At 36.5% G+C, this 18,094-nt stretch overlaps 1 protein-coding gene across 3 annotated transcripts in view; it reads right to left on the bottom strand.

Moving 5' to 3' along the window:
• The window catches only part of COL12A1 (collagen type XII alpha 1 chain), a 111,131-nt gene that overhangs the window by 67,914 nt on the left and 25,123 nt on the right, over positions 1–18,094 (bottom strand). For all 3 annotated transcript variants that reach the window (XM_079781430.1, XM_079781432.1, XM_079781431.1), the window contains exons 13-18: positions 17,341–17,613; positions 8,601–8,873; positions 3,692–3,958; positions 3,064–3,256; positions 1,886–2,007; positions 1–150 (exon numbers count right to left, since the gene is read on the bottom strand). In XM_079781430.1, the coding sequence (XP_079637556.1) occupies positions 1–150; positions 1,886–2,007; positions 3,064–3,256; positions 3,692–3,958; positions 8,601–8,873; positions 17,341–17,613 (1,278 nt within the window). The remainder of the gene's footprint in view (positions 151–1,885; positions 2,008–3,063; positions 3,257–3,691; positions 3,959–8,600; positions 8,874–17,340; positions 17,614–18,094) is intronic.

Here is an 18,094-nt window from a genome sequence, read left to right as displayed (position 1 = left end):
CAATTTGTACTCTTTTGGGGCCAATCTCAAAGACCTCCACAATACGAGAAATGAAACTCCTCACAGTTCTAAAGTTTGCCCGGCCGATGCTCCACGATCCGTCCACCAGCAACATCAGGTCTGCTTCAGCTCTGGTGAGACACTCCATCCCTGACATGGCAACGGTGAGACAGGACAGAGTAAGGGGCACATTCTCAGCGGGTTACTTCCTAGCCATGCCTCTGCCACCCCCCAGATGCTCAGTGCTGCCTAACTGTTTCAGTTTTGTAGCTTTGGAATTTGAGACTCTGAAAATATGTCCATGTGATTTATTAACCTCAAAAACAGTCGTGAGAGTCATCAATTCCTCCTATGATTATTTCAGTGGCAAATGTTTCCTTCATCTGTGACTATAATTCCTGGCCACAGTTGTAGACCCTGGAGACAAATTAAACTATCATTATAAATTTGAATGAGCTCACAAACTCAAGAGCTGAAATAAATGTGAATGTACAGTCATCTAACTCTAAGGTGTTAAAATTTTAATAAAAATGTAATGTGATCTAAAGATTAGATTTGCATTTTTCTATAATATTCAGTGTTCATTAGCAGACAAGTATGAGATGAACTGATAAAATGTGTAAGCTAGGGAAGGTTTTAATGAGCCAAAAAAATCTATTAAACTAATTAAGTTTCCATATAACTACTACATGTATTATGAAGGAATAGGAACATAACTCAAAATTAGACCTTTTTAAAGTAAAGATCATTGTTTTAAAACCTGGTAGCTATTACATGATATAGTTATTAACTGCTCAGTTATCTGCTATATCTAACAACCAGGTAAATACAGATAGTAAAGTCTGCACATTTAAAAAATCAAGAGAGAAGAAAGACAATTTAGGAAAAGTAGGCAAACAAATATACAAATTGAGAGCAGTAGAGACAATAAGCACAAACACTGATACAAAGCTAGGGTGCTTTGGAAAGAGAGAATAATCCCAATATCCTCAGTGCACAAGCTACAAAATAAAAATACAAGTCAGTTAATATCATCATAGGAGAAACAATAGAACATTAAAGCAAAACAGCAAGATCTGACGTTTTATTTTGTCCACATGCATATTTTCAAATGCTCTTTTTTCCAGGAGCTTCCATTACCAGCTGTGAACTTTCCCACCTCTCGCTATGTTCACCTCTGATCTTTCTATTACAAAAAGAAGTCATGGGGGGAAATTACACAATGCTCATCACACTGCAAAGTTGTCATCGTGTATTATACACTAAGTCAGGATTTCGGATTCCCAAATGCCATTCTAAGCACCTAAGCCTTTGCAAGCCTGCTCCTGGACGGCCCAGATTTACTCTTTTTTTAGCAAATGATGGGAAATATTTAGAAGTAAATTCTACCCACCACTTGCACCTCTAAGAATGTTCAAAACTAGCTTCATGTACCCGAAAGCTGTAATCGTGGCAAGCGCAAAAATGTCTAAAGGGTTTATGTTACCATTTTGCTTCCCAAGTAGTGGTTCCCACCTATTTATGTAACCCGACTTTGCTGGCTCAGCCCAGATGAATCATTTCTGCCATTACTTTAACAATATCAAATTGCCTTTTAGTCATTAAAAAGAGAGAAAATGTATATTATCTATCGTAAAACTCATCTTTAAATAAAATAGTCCTAGGTAATGAATGCAATGCTGACAAGAAAAGCCTTAAAACTATAATGTGAAAGGTATGCTTAACTGGATTTTTTAGGAAATTTTTAAGTACGAAAATTATTTACATAAATTTTAGTGTAACATTTTTATAGTCACTTTTCATTGTATGATTAACCTAATGATGAATATTTGAAATAGTTTGATAATATTGAGGTTTCTTAGGGAAATGTCACTCAATTTCTTACCAGAGGATAAATATGGAATTACAGTTGTGTCAGAAAGGGTTGTCATTTCTTGTCCAACAAGTGGTGAACTTTCTCCTCCATCGAACATTCCAAAAACATTTACCTTGTAGGTGGTACCTGCCCTGAAATGTGAAAACATATAGTCTGTATGTATAATTGCCCCAAGTGGTAGCAGTTTTTGCTTTGTGAGAGACATCAATCTTCGTTTACAAACTTTCACTACTCAAAGTAAGTTATAATGCATAACTTTTCAAGAGAAGAAAAAGAATTTGCATCACATTCTAGTTTGAGCTGATAGTGTGAGGTATCAAGGGAAGCTAGCTAGGACTAGTAGGGCTTCACAGCACCAGCTTCCATCTTGCCTTTCTACCAGGTGTAGAATCTCCATATGCCACTGAGCATGTCAAGGAAGGAGCTGCACCCTTACTGCTTCTAAGCAATGAGCTTAAAGAAAATAACTTAAATGTTGTACCTTGCAAGGTAACATAAAGCACCCAGCGCAATGCCTGGCACATGGTAGGCTCAGTAAACTTCCTCCTCCCTATTCTTTATCAAGTAAATAGCAAGCTTTTATATGGACTTCAATATCATTGAATGAAGGGCTGAAACAAACAAACTTTTAAAAAGGCACTGCACAGTGGCCCATTCTTCCCACTTTAATGAATGTAGGGTGCTGTTCAAACTCAAACTTCCTTGTTTTCCACTGCACAGCCTGGAGCGAGACTTTTAATCAGCTCACCCTTCCCCGATCTTGCCAGCTGGCACCTTCTCTCTCCAGGGCCCACCCCAGGAGAGGAGTCACACTCAGAAGCCCCGTGTGAGTCACCTGGGCCTTTCCAGAAGGCGCAGGAACCCACACATCGCCACAGGCCTTCCTGGGGAAGAGCTGCTTTTAGCAAAATTGTGTAATAGGAATGCTAATTTTTTTTAAAACAGGGGGTTATTGAAAAAATGCCATCCATCCCTGATCACTTAACACAAAAATCATTAAAACATTACCAAAATAAAACCTGCTCAGGCCTAAATTCTGTTGCTAGTCTCTGAATCCTACCTCAACTTCACCAGCACCAAGAGTGAGAAAGCAACTTCAGTTGCTGGCAAACTCTGCTGTGCCAGGCCTGCTAATTTACATAAGTTATTCAGTCTTCTAACACAAACCAAATATAGTTCATTCCTACCTAAGTTCCTCCAAAACAACTGTGTTGTCATAAGGTCCAACCACTAACTCTCCCAGTGTCCTTTCCTCCCCTGTCGGGTGGAACGTGACTTTGTAACCCTTCACTTCCCCGGGGGCAGGCTCCCAAGTCACTCGGAAGCTGGACATGGTTGAGTCAGATGTTTTGAGGTTCCTGGGTGACTTAAATCGAGAAGCTGTAAAAATAAGATTTTAAAATATTATTCATAAGACTAGGCTTTGGGGTTTTTAATTAGCCCCTACAATAATAAATCAAAGTGGCATACATGAGAATCATCACAAACAAAACACTTCAAAATGTATATTTATAGAAAAATTAAGGCTGATATCACAATATACAATACACAGTAAAAATGCTGATTCACAGAGTGCTCCTCAAGCAGAAGTGTAAACAACTCTGACAATTCAGAATATTAGATTAGCATTGGAGCATTAATACGTAAAATCACTTTACTGGGAACTCGATTGGTAAAAAATAATAGGCCATTAGGCATCCTATCAAATTATTCTAATTTAATTTATTACAGAATTAATTTAGACACAAATAAAGTAGATGCTTAAAGTCTTCCTTAAAATATGACACACTTTCCAAAAACGTTATTGCTTTGTACCTGTTGTTCCCAATCCTTGCCTAAGCTTTCCTTCTCCTGTCTTGTAAATTGGGAGGACTGTGATGTTATACGTGGTTTGGGGTTTAAGCCGCTTTAGCACTGTTGAGGTGACCGTGGGTGACACTTTGGCAACCATCTGCCTTCCTCCCCCGCGGGGGCGGTATACGACACGGTAGTTGACAACTTTCCCTGGTGCTGGTTTCCAGGTAACTCTCATTGTGTTTTCCGTTTCTTCATCCACTTTCAAGGTTCTCGAATCTTGGGATACTGTGAGATTAAAAAAAAAAAAAAAGATTACAATGTGTACCATGTTGAAAGAAAATATATATGTCCACCTCCCCATTTATGTGCAAATACACTATCTATGGTTTCTTCAATATGTACACTGTTCTCTTGCTGAGCATCATGGTCTCTCATAAATTCACAATAGCGTGTGAGCCTAATCTCAGTGAGATCACAGTAAGATGTTCTTTTTCTTCAACTGGCTAATAAATAAAAAATAGAGGTTCATATAGCAGGAATTTCCTATTTGCATTCTAAAGATCCATTTCCAGAGATGAGCTCTTAAACTTTTTATTATATTTCCATCTTTAAAAAATTACTGTAGCAAACATGCTGTGGGGGATAGCAAAAATCATGAATGCGGAGTCAGAAGTCTTGTTTGGGTCTTTTAAGAAAAAGGTACAGTCCACAAATGACTAGCCAGAGTGACTATAGTTAACACTGTTCTTTGTGATTGCCATGAGTATGTAAGACTATGAACCAAAGGAAAATGAAACTTAACATATAAAAATATCTCAAGAGCTCTAAAGATAATACTGAGTGTTTTAGGAAGCACTGTATGTAAAAAGTGTTTGATTACTATATAGTAATTTATTATTAAATTATCTTTATTAATATTTCACAATTATTAATAATTCTATCAATGCCCATAAATAGCCAACATATCCTTTTTCTTATACATAATCAGAGTTTATAAGCAGGATTATTTCATTCAGTTTAATAATATTTTAGCAATTCAAAAGCCATAAGCATTTTCTATAGGAAGAAACTAAAGCTTAAAGAAACAATGCAAAGAATCTTTCATTTTTAAATATATTTTTATTGATTTCAAAGAGGAAGGGAGAGGGATAGAGATACAAACATCAGTGATGCCAGAGAATCATTGACTGTCTGCCTCCTGCATGTCCCCTACTGGGGATCAAGCCTGCAACCCAGGCATATGCTTTTGACTGGAATTGAACCTGGGACATTTCAGTCTGTAGGCTAATGCTCTATCCATTGAGCAAAACCAGCTAGGGCAAGAATCTTTCTTGATTCTAAGAGAAAGTTTCATGTTCAAATGGACAAGGACCATCTGAAACAACTAAAAACCTAAAAAATTTAAGAATATACATATATAGAAAAATATTTTTCAGACATTGGACAGCAGATAGCCTAGGACAGTGATCCCTGAGAGATGAGAAATGAATGCGACTTCACTTTATGCTCACCCTGGCTCATTACTTAGGAAGAGTTTTCAGCTCCACGACAGGAAGGAGGATCCAGGGGGAGCATGGTGGTCTCCCTTAATTCAGGAGATGGTTTTTGCAACTTTGGGGAGTCCAAGGCCCCTAGATTTGCGGAACTGAGTACTATAGAGGAGATGGTGTTACAGAGAAAAAACTCCAAAAAATCTACAAAAGGCCCTCCAGTACTAATCAGTGCTTATGTATGAGGAAACTACCCAAAATGAAGGAAAGAACCACCCAAAAAGAGCAGACGTAGCAATTCCTAGAGATCCCACATAGCCAGAAATGTTCCTCCTAACCAGAGTACAAAACCTCCAAATTCTTGGAATGTCATGTATAGTACTACAGAGGTTATTGCCCCAGTAATGGGGCACAATTAGCTGTAAAAATAAAGGTTTATTTTGTCTATCTCTAACAGAGGATAAAATAAGTTTCTAAAAGATCAAACCAATTCCAAGTAACTTAACTACATCCCAGAATAAAAATTAAAGATGTTTATAAGAATATAAAAATATCTGGCATCCAACAAATTCACAATGTCTAGCATCAAATAAAACTTACAAGGCATGCAAAGAAGAAAAAATTATGACACATATTATGGGCTGAATAATTGTGTCTCCCCAAAATTTTATGTTAAAGCCATAACCTTCAATGTGGTGGTAGTTGGCAATGGAACCTTTAGGGAGGTAATGAGGGTTAAATGGGGTCATGACAGGAGGGCCCTAATCTGATGAGAATCCGTGTAAGAGGAAGAGGAGACACTAAAGGAATCGAAGTTAAATAAAGTACAACATACCTCATCCTAGTTGTAATAGAAAACTTGGATTTTAGGGAGAAATTTTAAAAAGCTTTGTTGGCTTCCCATAAATAAAAATCAATTTTTACTTCATTGATAGGTGTGCCACGTGTTATGTAATGCTGTAATACTCACATTGTTAGTTCTATTCCTGTTTCAGTAACTCTCAGAAGCTTTCCAACACCTACTGTTCTCTGCTAAACCAGCACTGGAGGGCCAGTGGAAAGTTTCTCATCTGCTGGCTTTACAGCCACAACGCACGGTTTTCATTCTATCAACAGCCTGCATACCATGTCTCTGAGTTGAAAGCAATCCTGAAAATGTTTGCAAAATGCCCCCTCGGAAGTTTATAAGGAACTCTATGAGCATGACCTAGTGACTCTGCCCAGTTAGCCACACTTTAGGATTCACCCACCACCTAAATACCACATCTGACTCTGATTTCTCAAATACTTTCTAAACTGCTTTGCTTTCCACAAAGTGGGCAAAGTAAAACAACAACATGGTAGTAGAGCAAACAAAAGTGACCGGATTCTCTCATATTTGCTTAGATGTGTAAGCAGTTTGCATATATTCTATAAAGTGTATGTTTCATTCCTATTTAGTCTACTGCTAGTTCAAAAGAGGGCTTTATCTTCCCCCACCTTTAAATCAATCAATTAGCCAAGAAAAACTGAAAATGTCTTGGATGCCCAGCTTCTTAGAAATGAAAGATTATTTAGGATTTCTGTTACTATATTTGCTTTTGGCTAAAACATGTCCCTTGTGGAGATTTTCAATCATAAATAAATAACTGAAAACTCAGTCTTTGGGAAGGAGAGGTATTTTTTAAAAAATGAAAAAACACACTTTTCTTCCTCTAAATACATATACTTGAATAATTTCTCAGCCACATGAATTGTATTTTTACTCCCTCAAATAAATTTAGCTTTATGTGTCATATCTGGCCTAAGTTTACAACATGGCTTCTCTTTACAACAAATGAATTTCTGTCAGAAATAGAGATGAATTTCTGCCAGATTCTTAAACAACATCAGCCAACATATTCAAACACAAGTTTCATTTATTACTATATAAACCAAGCATATTTTTCATATCTGAGAAATATGCTTTTCCAACTACTTAAATTTCCTAAAAGGAGCTTGATGTTTTTTTAAATATTGTTAATTTTGACACAAATTTAAGCTTAGACATAGCCAATTGATTTTTCCAGTCATTAAAAAGAAAAGACGAATTCTCTCAGTCCAAAAGATTTTAATTTAAGAATAACTTAAAATCAAGATATAGGACTTAACTGAAATTGCTCTTTGCCCAAAAATATCACCCAGTCCCTCCACTTCTTTCTAATAAAAGAAAATGTAAGAATTCCCCATTCTTTCCTCTTTTCCTAAAATTTTCCCAAAACAAAAGAAATAAAGTTTTCCCCTATAAATTTTGAGACATGCCCATGATTAACAAATAACTTTTTAGGAAAAAGAATTTAAAAATATGAACACATATTTTACCAGCCAGCTGATAATAAATGATGGTATGTCATTCAGAATTATTCACAAGAAAGAATATTAATGAGATTAAGGCAAATGGGAGCCACCAGAAAACTGAGTGGACTTTTGATTTAACCTCACCAACCAGAGTTAAAGCATCTGAGATTAATCATAGTCTCAGTAGGTACTATTATTTATCAGTCATCTCTAAGTGGCAAATCACTCTGCTTGGTGCTTTGGACATTCTTGTTTCATTTAACCCTCAGGACAATTCTTAAAAAACTGCATTCTACAGATTAGAAAATTGAGGCTCAAAGAAGATTAAGTAACTTGCCCAAGGTAATATAGCTATTCACATGCCCAAATTCTCTTTGTTTCCATAGTTCCTGATCTTTTTACTAGTTGAGTTTCTTATCTAGTTGATCATTCCACAAAGGTGGGGGGGTATAAATTTTATATTTTTAAATATATTTTTATTGATTTCAGAGAGGAAGGAAGAGGGAGAGAGCGATAGAAATATCAATGATGAGAGAGAATCATTGATTGGCTGCCTCCTGCACGCCCCCCACTGGGGATTAAGCCCACAACCCAGGTATGTTCCCTTGACCAGAATCAAACCTGAGACCCTTCAGTCGGCAGGCCGACACTCTATCCACCGAGCCAAACCGGCTAGGGCAGGTATAAATTTTAGATACTAAATAAACCTAAATTTAAACCACATTGGGGTTTTTGTGTGTGTTTTTTTAATCCTCACCCGAGGATATTTTTCCATTGATTTTTAGAGAGAGTGGAAGAGAGAGGGAAAGACAGAGAGAAACATCGATGTAAGAGAAACACATCGATTGGTTTCTTCCTGCACTGCCCAGACCAGGGCCCTGGCCGGGGAGGAGCCTGCAACCAAGGTACATGTCCTTGACCGGAATCGAACACGGGACCCTTTGGTCCGCAGGCCGATGCGCTATCCACTGAGCCAAACCGGCTAGGGCCAAACCACTTTCAAGGTTCTAATTTTTCAGTCCTCAATGATCATATAAAGAAAAGAAAAAAGCAAGTAGTTCAACTTCCTGTCACTTGAGAGGGTAACTAACACACCCAAACACATTTGTGATGTTACCTACATTCAGTTGTGGCTTCTCCATTCAAAGGTTCTCCTTCTCCACTGCTGTAAACGGCAAATACTGAAAGCTTGTATTTGGTCTCCGGCTGCAGGTTTTCTATCACCGTATGAATTGCATCTTCAGGAAGATTTTTCTCTCCAGCCTCAACATCATCATAAAGCGATTTCCAGGAGACCCTGTAACCTCGAACCATTCCCGGAGCAGAGGTCCAATAAGCCCCAATTGATGTGTCAGTGATGTCTTTAGTAATTAAATCCCGAGCTGAACCACGTTCTAGAATAGAAATTAAAGGGGAATCATTACTTAATGTCTACAAGATATGTCAGTATTACTTCGTCCTGGTAGACATCCTAACTTGCTGGACTCAAACTCAATTTGTCTAAAGTTGCCCATTTCTCCTTTCTGAGTTGACTGTCCTGTTCTGTCAGTGGAACAAACTGATGGATAGAATATTAGGATTTTATCTGATTCCTGCATAGCACTCTGGCCCCGATCTATCCAGTGAGATGGTAAGGTCCTTTGGAACAAGGGTAACATCTAAATATGAAGGAGTATACTAGTATGCCTAACAGAAAGTTTTCCAAAGGAAATAATGCATCTGAATTACCACAATCAGTCCATCTTATGACATAGCACATTGCTCACAAAGATCTTTATTTCTTTACCATCATCTTTTCCTCTCTAATTTAAATAAGCTCAGTTTCAATGTATGATTTGCAATCATTTCAACAATTTCATATCACTCACAAATCTTAATTGCGACAATCATTTTTTTTTTTTTTGGTGGAAACTCTATTCGTTCATGCAGTTAAAAAAACAGAAGTGCAAACTTTCAATTCAGCTTACCCCTAAGGAAACTAAAAACCACCAATTCTTCTGGAAAACCTAAACGTGATTAGTCATCAAAATAAAACACACCACTTGTTCTAGCTGATCAAAAATGTCTGTTATGAAATTTTGGTTCTTTCATTAAAAAAATACAACCCAAATGGAAAAATATGGAAACCTCAACTTAATAGGAGGCACAGATGTCTTCCAATAAAACCCTCACTTTCCATAATTTAAATGTAAGTTAAACATACAGGTCACTTTATATTGGCTACCTTTACTAGGGTTTATGCCACAGTATGACATAAATATAAAACTATCTGCTCCTACAGCATACATTTTACCAGTAATTGTATATTCAAGCAAATGATATATAATGCTATTACAAGAATTTTGAAGGCTGTTATTTTACTTGAATCAAAGAATAAAAATGAATATAACAAAAATACTCATGCTTACACAATTAAATTTCAGTACAAAAAGTAAAGATAACAAACAATAAATGAAAAAGAAATCTGGGTGAACAAACACCTATCATATATGGTAGACTTTAGAGGGGGGAAATAAATAAAACAGAAGCTGGGCATCCTACCAGACCCCAAGTGCAAATGGAAAATTCTAACTCCATTATAAATAACTTTAACTGCTGACAAGACATTTCATCTCTAGAGGGAAATTAGTTACATATTTCACTGTAACCAAGAATACTTATTTTCAAGAACATGTTGACTTTTTCCCTCAATACTTGAGATTAATTTCATCTAAAGATCTTCTTTACTTTTATTTGCTACTTAAATGGCCATACATCTTTATATTTTTCTCTACTAACAGAAATGTAAGCAAACTTTTTCTTTGCTTTGGTTTGGTTGGTGTAGGTGTTGTTTTTGCTTTTTAATCATTGATATCCCCACAACTGGTTTTCCATGTGCAATGAATGTTTGTTTGATATACAGCCATTTTTCATATGCATCTATCCTCCTAAATTTCCTAAGTTGCAGTTAGGAACAGCTGTTATAAAATAATTGTACTTAAATCTGACTTTGAATTTAAATGAGCTAAAAACTGCATTAATGACATTCCAAAAATATATATATAAGACAAATAAAGTTAGCTAGAATGTGGGAATTATCTTCCAAATTAACACTGGAGTAATTTGCAAACAATAATTTTAGCTTCTAGTCTTTCCAAGGCCATTTTTCTCCCTACTTTCTACAGCATTGAATTTGTGAGATTGTTTCTCTCCATGACAACAGACATCAATTTCACAAACACAAGCTAATGATTTCACTGGGAGAAAATAAGAAGAGAATTGTGTCTGAAGCAAAAGTACATTCACAAAGACATTTGTAGGCTACCAACAAAAGGTGCCTAGATCACTAGACATGTATTCCCATGGATTTTGATCGACTATTTTAACACTCTCAAGACCTGTAAAGCTAGAACAAAATGCTAGTAAAATGGCAATAAACACATTTGCAAGGTTTATCAATGTCTTGAAAATAATCTGTAAAAACACCTTTTAAGATATAACTAAAATATTAACTAAAAGATATTCCTGAGTTCTAATTGATGGCTATCAACACTAATTCAAGTGAATGCTAAGCTCTCAATTACAGAAAAAAAATCCTCAAAAAATTATAGTTTCTGCATGTCACATAAAGGCATTATTTGCAGGCACCGGCATTGCAGCATTCCATGTTAATGATGAAGAAATATGGGAAGAAGAAAGACAGCTCAATCCAGTAGCCAAGATTGAAAAGATAAACCATTTCAATGGGTTTCTTATATGTCAAACAGCTTGATCAGAATACTGCTAAATATTAAGTTTATACTCTTGTCAAACACACTGATAAACTTTTTCTGAAGAAAAAAAAAAAGTAGGAGGGTTGAGTATTCCAGCTGTTGCATGACACCCAAGAATTTTGAGAATATGATATACTCATGACAGTAAACTTCATCTGGCCTATAACCCTTGAAGTTTTTAAAAATGGAATCTTGGCTTGGTCAAATATTAGATTTCAAAAAAAAATGAAGCAATTAGTTTGTACCCTATGATTTCATTGGCAGGCTGCCCAGTGGCAAAGCTGGTCTTGAAACTAGATATGCAATCAGCTGAGCAGACCACCAGCAGGCTGTGTCACCTCCTGGGGCGCTGGGGTCCTCAGGAGCAAAATAACTGGACTGGACCTAATCAGATACATCCTAGTAGAATCACCTAGAGAGCCAAAGACTAGGCCATGCCCAAATCAACAAACTGGGATATCCAAAGAGATGCCTAAGCACTGATGTTTCCTAAATCTCCTCTGTGATTATTGCTCCTCTACAACTCTTTATTCTTTTCTCATTTCTTTCCTTTCCCTTCTTTCTGCTACCCCTCTTTTGAGGCCTAGAGAGACATTTATTTGGAAGGTGTGCTTGATCAGTGTGGGAAGGAACCCTCATACTTGCTTTCAACTCTGAAATGAGGCTCCTTCCAAATAAAGATGCGTGGTGAAAGCAAAATGGCGCATCACTGTTGGACACAGTGAAGCTGTGCAGAACCTAGTGATGCTGTGTCACACTGCTTGATGGTTCATATAGTATGCGGGTGTATGGCTGTGCACAACAAATCACCTTTAGGTAGTGGAACAGGCTAAACGCTGACCCTCCAAAAATTAAGTTGATTGAAGCTTCTCATCACATCCTTTCCATTACAAACACGCCTGGGAAGCTCACCACTCTCTCCTCCCCTTATTCTGTCTCAAAAAGGAGATGGCTCTCAATACACAGGGTGGGGCAAAAGTAGGTTTACAGTTGAGTATGTGAAAAAAGTTTATTCTTATATTATTATTTATTGGATTATTTTCCATACAAACACCAGTAAACCCACTTTTGCCCTACCCTGTATGCTTCTTATTCAAGGGTTGATCACATTTTCCTGTAAATGAGGTTCAATCCAAGTGTTACCCAGCAAAGCATTTGGTTTGGTTGAATATATTGAATTGTAGATTTTGTCCCCAGTCTAAGAAACGTCAGACATCAATGACTACAGAAAGAGATTATTTGTCTTGGTTTCATTAGGTTGGGTTTTTGCAACAGTTACTTTTTAGAGTACCTGGGAAGGGAGAGAAATAAGAAAGGAAAAACGTCATGAAACCAGTCTGTAGCCTCTCCAGGGAAGATCACTGCTCCTCCAAGGGGAAGGCATAGCAACGGTGGCAGTCAACAGACACCAGCTCTGGTAGACTGTTTACCACTTTGCCACTACTTTTCCCCAAACCTGGATCCACTTCTGCGCTAGCAAAGCCTCCCTTCCTCTTCGAGTTCCTCCTTTCCCTCTGCCCAAGACCTACAAATGTGTTTTTGTTTGTTCAGGCTTTTTACGGAAGTGATATTGTTTTCAATAATACTTAAGCTCATAGTTCTGCACTGCATGCTTGTGCTTTGTATATTACTTTTACCTCTAGTGATAGAATCTCTGGCAATCGTATCAAAAAGGTCATCTTCTACACTGAGGGTATGCCTTCATCTTTATTCCTTTGATTTCTTCTCAATAGTTTTCCCCCTCTACCCTATTCTCCCCAGCATAGTGCCAGTATAGGAATAAGGAATAACAATGCTTTTCTATCATAAATTTAAATATACTACAAAACTCATCATTTGTGAATGTTGGTACTCAGCATTTCCACCTTGATTATAAAGTGTGTTAACATAAGTTCAAAAGGCACTTTTCTCACGCCTGCTTGCATACATCTCTGTGCTGCTTCTGTGGGGAGTAATTTAGACAGGTGCATTTCTCATGATCTGAACATCCACAGGGGTTGATTTCTACTTTTTTCCATATACAAGGCCAAAGAACTAATGCCTCATTTAAGTAACTTTCCTATGCATCCTCAGCCCTTTTCCATTTGCTTTCTGAAAAGCAAATCATCATCCAATTCAAACATAATTATAATACAAATTAGCCAATGATGATAACTGAAAAATTAATCATAATGAAATGAAACTACATTTCATCTTATAGATTGTTCCAGCCAGCTTTCATTGAGTTTCACATACCACTTTCAAAAATAGAAGTTAAATTGAAAATGTAACGTAAACCCTCTTCTAAATCAATTTGTCTTTTCCATTAGAGCTCAACTCAAAAGTCATCCAACTTTCCATAGCAGGATACAGAAGACCTGCTTCTGGATAATGTTCATGTGGAAACACACTTGATTTACAACCAATGAATTAGAGCCACCTTTGAAAAGGACAAAGTTCACTATTGATAAGTGAACTTGATTACTGTAAGCAATACATAGTTCTTAAAAACCTCTTAACGATTAAATCACTCTTCAACCTCAAAGCCTGTGGCATTTCTTCCACAATTGTTACCTCTCCAATTTGATTTAGATTCTTCTCTGATGAGGCATTAATTTGCAGAAAAGAAAATATGAATTACTGTTTGGTGATCGTGCTAGTTCCCTGGAAACGTCAGAGTAGTTATACCCAGAATGTATGATTTTTTCAAGTTATGAGACAGCAGTAAATCTAGGGAAACATAGAGGCCTTGTTCAGTCCATCTTTGAGAGGCCCCGTGTTACTCAACACCATGCAGAGGAATTCCTTGATGTGTTAAAAACCTCATTGTACCAAAATGTCAGCTGAGTTAGCTTGTGTGATGTACAGGAAGCCATTCATGTCTAGGACCCTGGCAGGTTGCTATAGCAACTGAAACAAAGGAAATTCTGAAAAGTCATCTTTTCCATAGCCAGAAAACAACACTCAAAAATAAAAAGAACTGTATTATTCCCAAACTGAAATTTTCATTCATTTGTGGTAACGCTCTGAATTATTCATTTCTAGGTTTATAAGAACCGGTTTTCCTCTCTCTAACCACTAACAGTGGCAAGTAAAAGTTCTACCAAACTTAAAGTGCACTTACATCTACAACAGCATTTTAGTAAGCACATTAAATCTACTTTAACAACAACCAGAGGGGGAGGGGAATAATGTAAATCAAACCTAATGGTTTGTGCTCAGATTCCTCTGAAGTTGGGATCTGAAATAGTAATAAACTCTGCCTTTGTGATTCTATTTCATGCAGTACTAGAGCCAGCCATGAACTTCCCCAATGCCAATGCTAATAAATCTCTCTTCCAGGGACAGGGGAATTTTCTGATCATTGGCTGCATTTCAAGAAAGTACTAGGGAACATTTTCAAGTTAGGGATGGTTGTAGACCACACTAAATATTGTTTTAATTCTTTCTGAATTAAATAGAATGCACTTCAGGCAATCTATAAAATTTTCAACCTACAGAATGCTCTTGCCTGCTGATCCATGCCTCTGGATGAAAGAAACATTCCTGCCTGGTAGGCTCTTACCACCTCCTCTCCCAAGAGAAAAACAGATTAGAAAAGCAGCAGCCCTCAAAGGCACTTGCCTGGCTTTGTTTCTGGGCTTTCCATCCCCTGCATTTACCATCATATCCTATTCCTGTGTATGGTATGTGGATTTGGCTGAGTTAATACAATAAAATGAAATGGAATAACCAGGGGCAAAAATCTTCTATTATTTTAATTTAGTCACAACTATGCTTTCACATATTTGTCAAGTTTACCACACATAATGCAATGGGATAAATGTGTTAATAAAATCAGGCTGGCAGCATTTCATATAATCCTTCAACATAGTAAAGTTTGGTGTAAATGGAAAAAAATTATTTTTTTTTTACAATTTAGGTATGAATTAACTATATTTTTAAAGGAAACTCACAAATCATCTAGCTTGCCTCCTTCTTAGGAAATGAAAAGGGATAATTTTTTTAATTTATTTTACTACTCATGTATCTTTCTTGGAGATAATTTTTGATCAACTATGTCCTGGAGCATACACTCATACATGCATACAAGTTGGTAGATTTTCTACACAACTTGTGCAAAGCTATAAAATTATAAGCAATTTAACCATGCACCTAACCTAGAAAAATCACAGCCCAACAGAATGTGTTTGCTGTTAAATTGAAATTTGTATTTTGTTTTTTCTAAAGTTTACTTACATATTATTCTTAGCAAAAATACCATAATTTTTTAGAATCGAGAAGATTTGGGTTAAATATTAATATTTCGAAGTAAGAACATGCAGAAGAATATCAGAAGATTAACAGTTACAAGCAAAAGTAAAAAACTATTAAATTATTTCCAAGATTTTCCTTATAAGGGAGAAATTTTCCCAAATACAAATAATCTACAACTGTTTTGTAAAAAATAAAAGCTTGAAAGTTTATCTTAAAAAAAAATCCTATGAACAATCTGTGCTGAAAACCTCTGGAAAGCACATGAGAAAGAGAACTTCAAAAGGTCAAAAGAAAAGGACATACTTCTCAGAAATTCTGGATGTTGCTCCACTATAAAGATCACATGCTTTTATTGTTTGGATTATGTCTCTGTAATTAAGACAATTTCTATTTCTAGCTCTTATTGTTTTCAAAACTTTAGTGTAGCCAATCAATGTCTCTGAAATACTTATGAAAATATTAGTAATCAGTTCTAATTACTAATTATTTCTTATTGATACATTTATAGACATATAGTATTTTACAGTTCCCAAATAGTTTCACTTACATTCTCCCATTTGATCTCCACAGGTCTGGTAGAAAGGGGTAACAATGATCATTCCTTCTTTATAGATGGGTAAACTGAGGCTCAGAGGGGTTAAGGAATTATTTAAAGGTTACATGGCTAAGTAGCCAAACCAGGACTCTTCTGGTAATCAGTATTTTACACACAGGTATTTTATCTTTTGTTTAAATCTTCCTCTAAAAATAAATTTTATAGACTATTGAAATTGAATTCTTGATCACTAGTCCAGAGACAATTTTAATTAAAATATTTTTGTTTTTTTGTTTATTTGTTTTTAATTCTTGACTGAGTCTTAAAGCTTACCTACCTACTGTAAGCCTGTCCCTGCTAATTAAAACATCTACAAACCTCCAAACTTCTGGATCCATCAAATTTAATGGATATTTTGCAATCATCACTGTGATTTCACATCACAAAAGATACTTCAGATTTGTTTTCTTTCTATGACCATTTTAAATAAGTTATCTAAAAGAAAGTAATAATAAGAAAGAAAGCTATGCCTGGTTTTCCATTTAGGCCCCCAACTATGGTACTGACTCGTCGTTGTAACCATCCACTGACATTTCTTTTTAACATTATATTCCATTCTCATGTGGTTAAGTTAAATGTATATTTTCTCTCTCTTACATGACTTGTTTTGTAGTTGTGGTGAGTTAATTCTAAGCTTCCATTATATTTCTAAGGTCCTAAAAGATATGAAGCTTTCTGACAATTTACTCCAGAGAACTAGGGAAACAGCTCCAGTGTTGTTCTTACTAAGTACTGCATTAACTTTGAACCTCTAATATACAACTGAAATTTAGAGGTCAGTTGGAAAACAAACTAACAGAAACTTGGATTTTCAAATTTCTCAAGCTATTATGCATGCTTTCCTACCTGGTGAATGAAAAGAGACTGCGAGTCAGAAAAGGGCTCCTCTCTGCTCCTGGGAGATAGAAGCAGCTGTGTGACCGTGGGCTATCCAAACGCTCTTCACCCACGACGTTTCCCAAGCTGCCTTCCCACTCTGAGTGTCACACACCTATTCTCCATTTAACCAACCCATGGCATTGCAACACATCTTTAGGGCCTTATTATGCACCCAGCTCCCCAGTACACTTCTTCCTAATCAAGTTAAATTTTTCAGCGGCTTATATTCTACATCTCTGAATAAGAGGCAGTTTTATGATTGCTTATTTTTCAATACAAATGTCTTTTAAGAGACAGGATTGCGCATTTCTAAATTTCATTCACTGGAAACATTCTCAGCTTCCTAAATGCAATGGCAAACAAGCTGGGGGGGTCTCTATAAGCTATGACAGCAATTACCTTCAAGCGTTGTTCCTTCTCCAAAAAGGGCATCGCCGGCCCCAGAGGCATACAAGGCCGTCACGGATAAGGTGTATTTTGTCCCTTCGTTTAGTCCTCTCAGAACAGCGTTGGTTGTGTCTCCCCTCACAGTGACCTCTTGAGTTTCACCTCCTGCCACTGGGGTGTATGTGACCAGATACTGTTTCACTTTTCCCGGTGCCGCACTCCAAGATAATTTCATGGATGATGTGGTTGGGTCAGAAACTCTTAAGTCTCTTGGGTTCCCTCTAACTTCATTAAAACAAAACAAAACAGAAAAACTCATTATTTAATAAAATGACTTGAAAAACGCTTTGTTGCTATATATGCATATGTGCATGTGAAATTAAATTTATATCCTGACTGTTGCCTAGCCAATAGAGTTCAAGCACTTCTAAACTGGGCCCCATATATTAGAGGAAACAAAGCAAAAGTTATGCAATTCCTCCTCTGTGCTTACAGGGTTGGTTAAAATCTTTCATGTTAGAACCTGGCATGTAAAAAAACAACAAGGTTTTCTCTAAAAGTGGAACAAAGCACCATAAAATGTGTATACAGGATGTTGATTGGTATCACAATGTGGATTTTTAAGTCCTCTAAGAAATTTGCAATAAAAAAAGGATTTATTGGCATGATGCTATGAACGTCTAAATGTAATGGCCAGAAAATACACTAATGGGATAAAAATGATAAATGTAAAATACTGCTGTCCCTAAAAAAAAATATGTAAGTG

The sequence above is a fragment of the Cnephaeus nilssonii genome (genome assembly GCF_951640355.1).
Source record: "Cnephaeus nilssonii genome assembly, chromosome: 9".
Lineage (NCBI taxonomy): Eukaryota > Metazoa > Chordata > Mammalia > Chiroptera > Vespertilionidae > Cnephaeus > Cnephaeus nilssonii.
Note: the sequence above shows the minus strand (reverse complement) of the source record. Positions and strands in the feature narration are given on the sequence as shown.